This window comes from Phaethon lepturus, unplaced genomic scaffold (assembly GCF_000687285.1).
Source record: "Phaethon lepturus isolate BGI_N335 unplaced genomic scaffold, ASM68728v1 scaffold30907, whole genome shotgun sequence".
In the NCBI taxonomy this organism is placed as follows: domain Eukaryota; kingdom Metazoa; phylum Chordata; class Aves; order Phaethontiformes; family Phaethontidae; genus Phaethon; species Phaethon lepturus.
In genome coordinates, this window is record NW_010550271.1 from 1,112 (window position 1) to 1,467 (window position 356).

Here is a 356-nt window from a genome sequence, read left to right on the forward strand (position 1 = left end):
TCCAGCTCCGGCAGCTGCTCGCTGGTGAAGGCCGTTCGCCTCCGTCGGTTTTTACCCGTGGACGTGGTGTTGGTGGAATTGGGAGGGTTTTGGGGGTTTTCCTCCAGCGCGTTGCCAGAGTCCTCTTCCTTGTGAGCCGCCTGACCGGGGATGTTGTCGTCTGAGCTATAGTCTAGATCGCTGTCCATGGAGAAACTTTCCTCCTTGCCTTTCGTGTCCTCTTCTGCTTTGGGGTCCTCCTTCCCCGGGCCCCGCAGAGCCCCGGCTGGAAGCCAAGCAAAGGCCTTTCGTTACCCTTTGGCACCCACCGCGCCCTGTCGCCCGAAAATTGTTGGGGTTGGGGATGGGTCTGGGGG

General features: G+C 60.7%; 1 protein-coding gene across 1 annotated transcript in view; it reads right to left on the reverse strand.

Annotated features, from left to right (window-relative positions):
- Positions 1-265, reverse strand: part of LOC104623432 (homeobox protein GBX-2-like) — a gene marked incomplete at its 5' end in the record, with an annotated part of 525 nt that extends 260 nt beyond the window's left edge. Inside the window, one exon of the mRNA XM_010290518.1 lies at positions 7-265. Coding sequence (XP_010288820.1) covers positions 7-265 — 259 coding nt within the window. The remainder of the gene's footprint in view (positions 1-6) is intronic.
- Between the last annotated feature and the right edge of the window lie 91 nt (positions 266-356).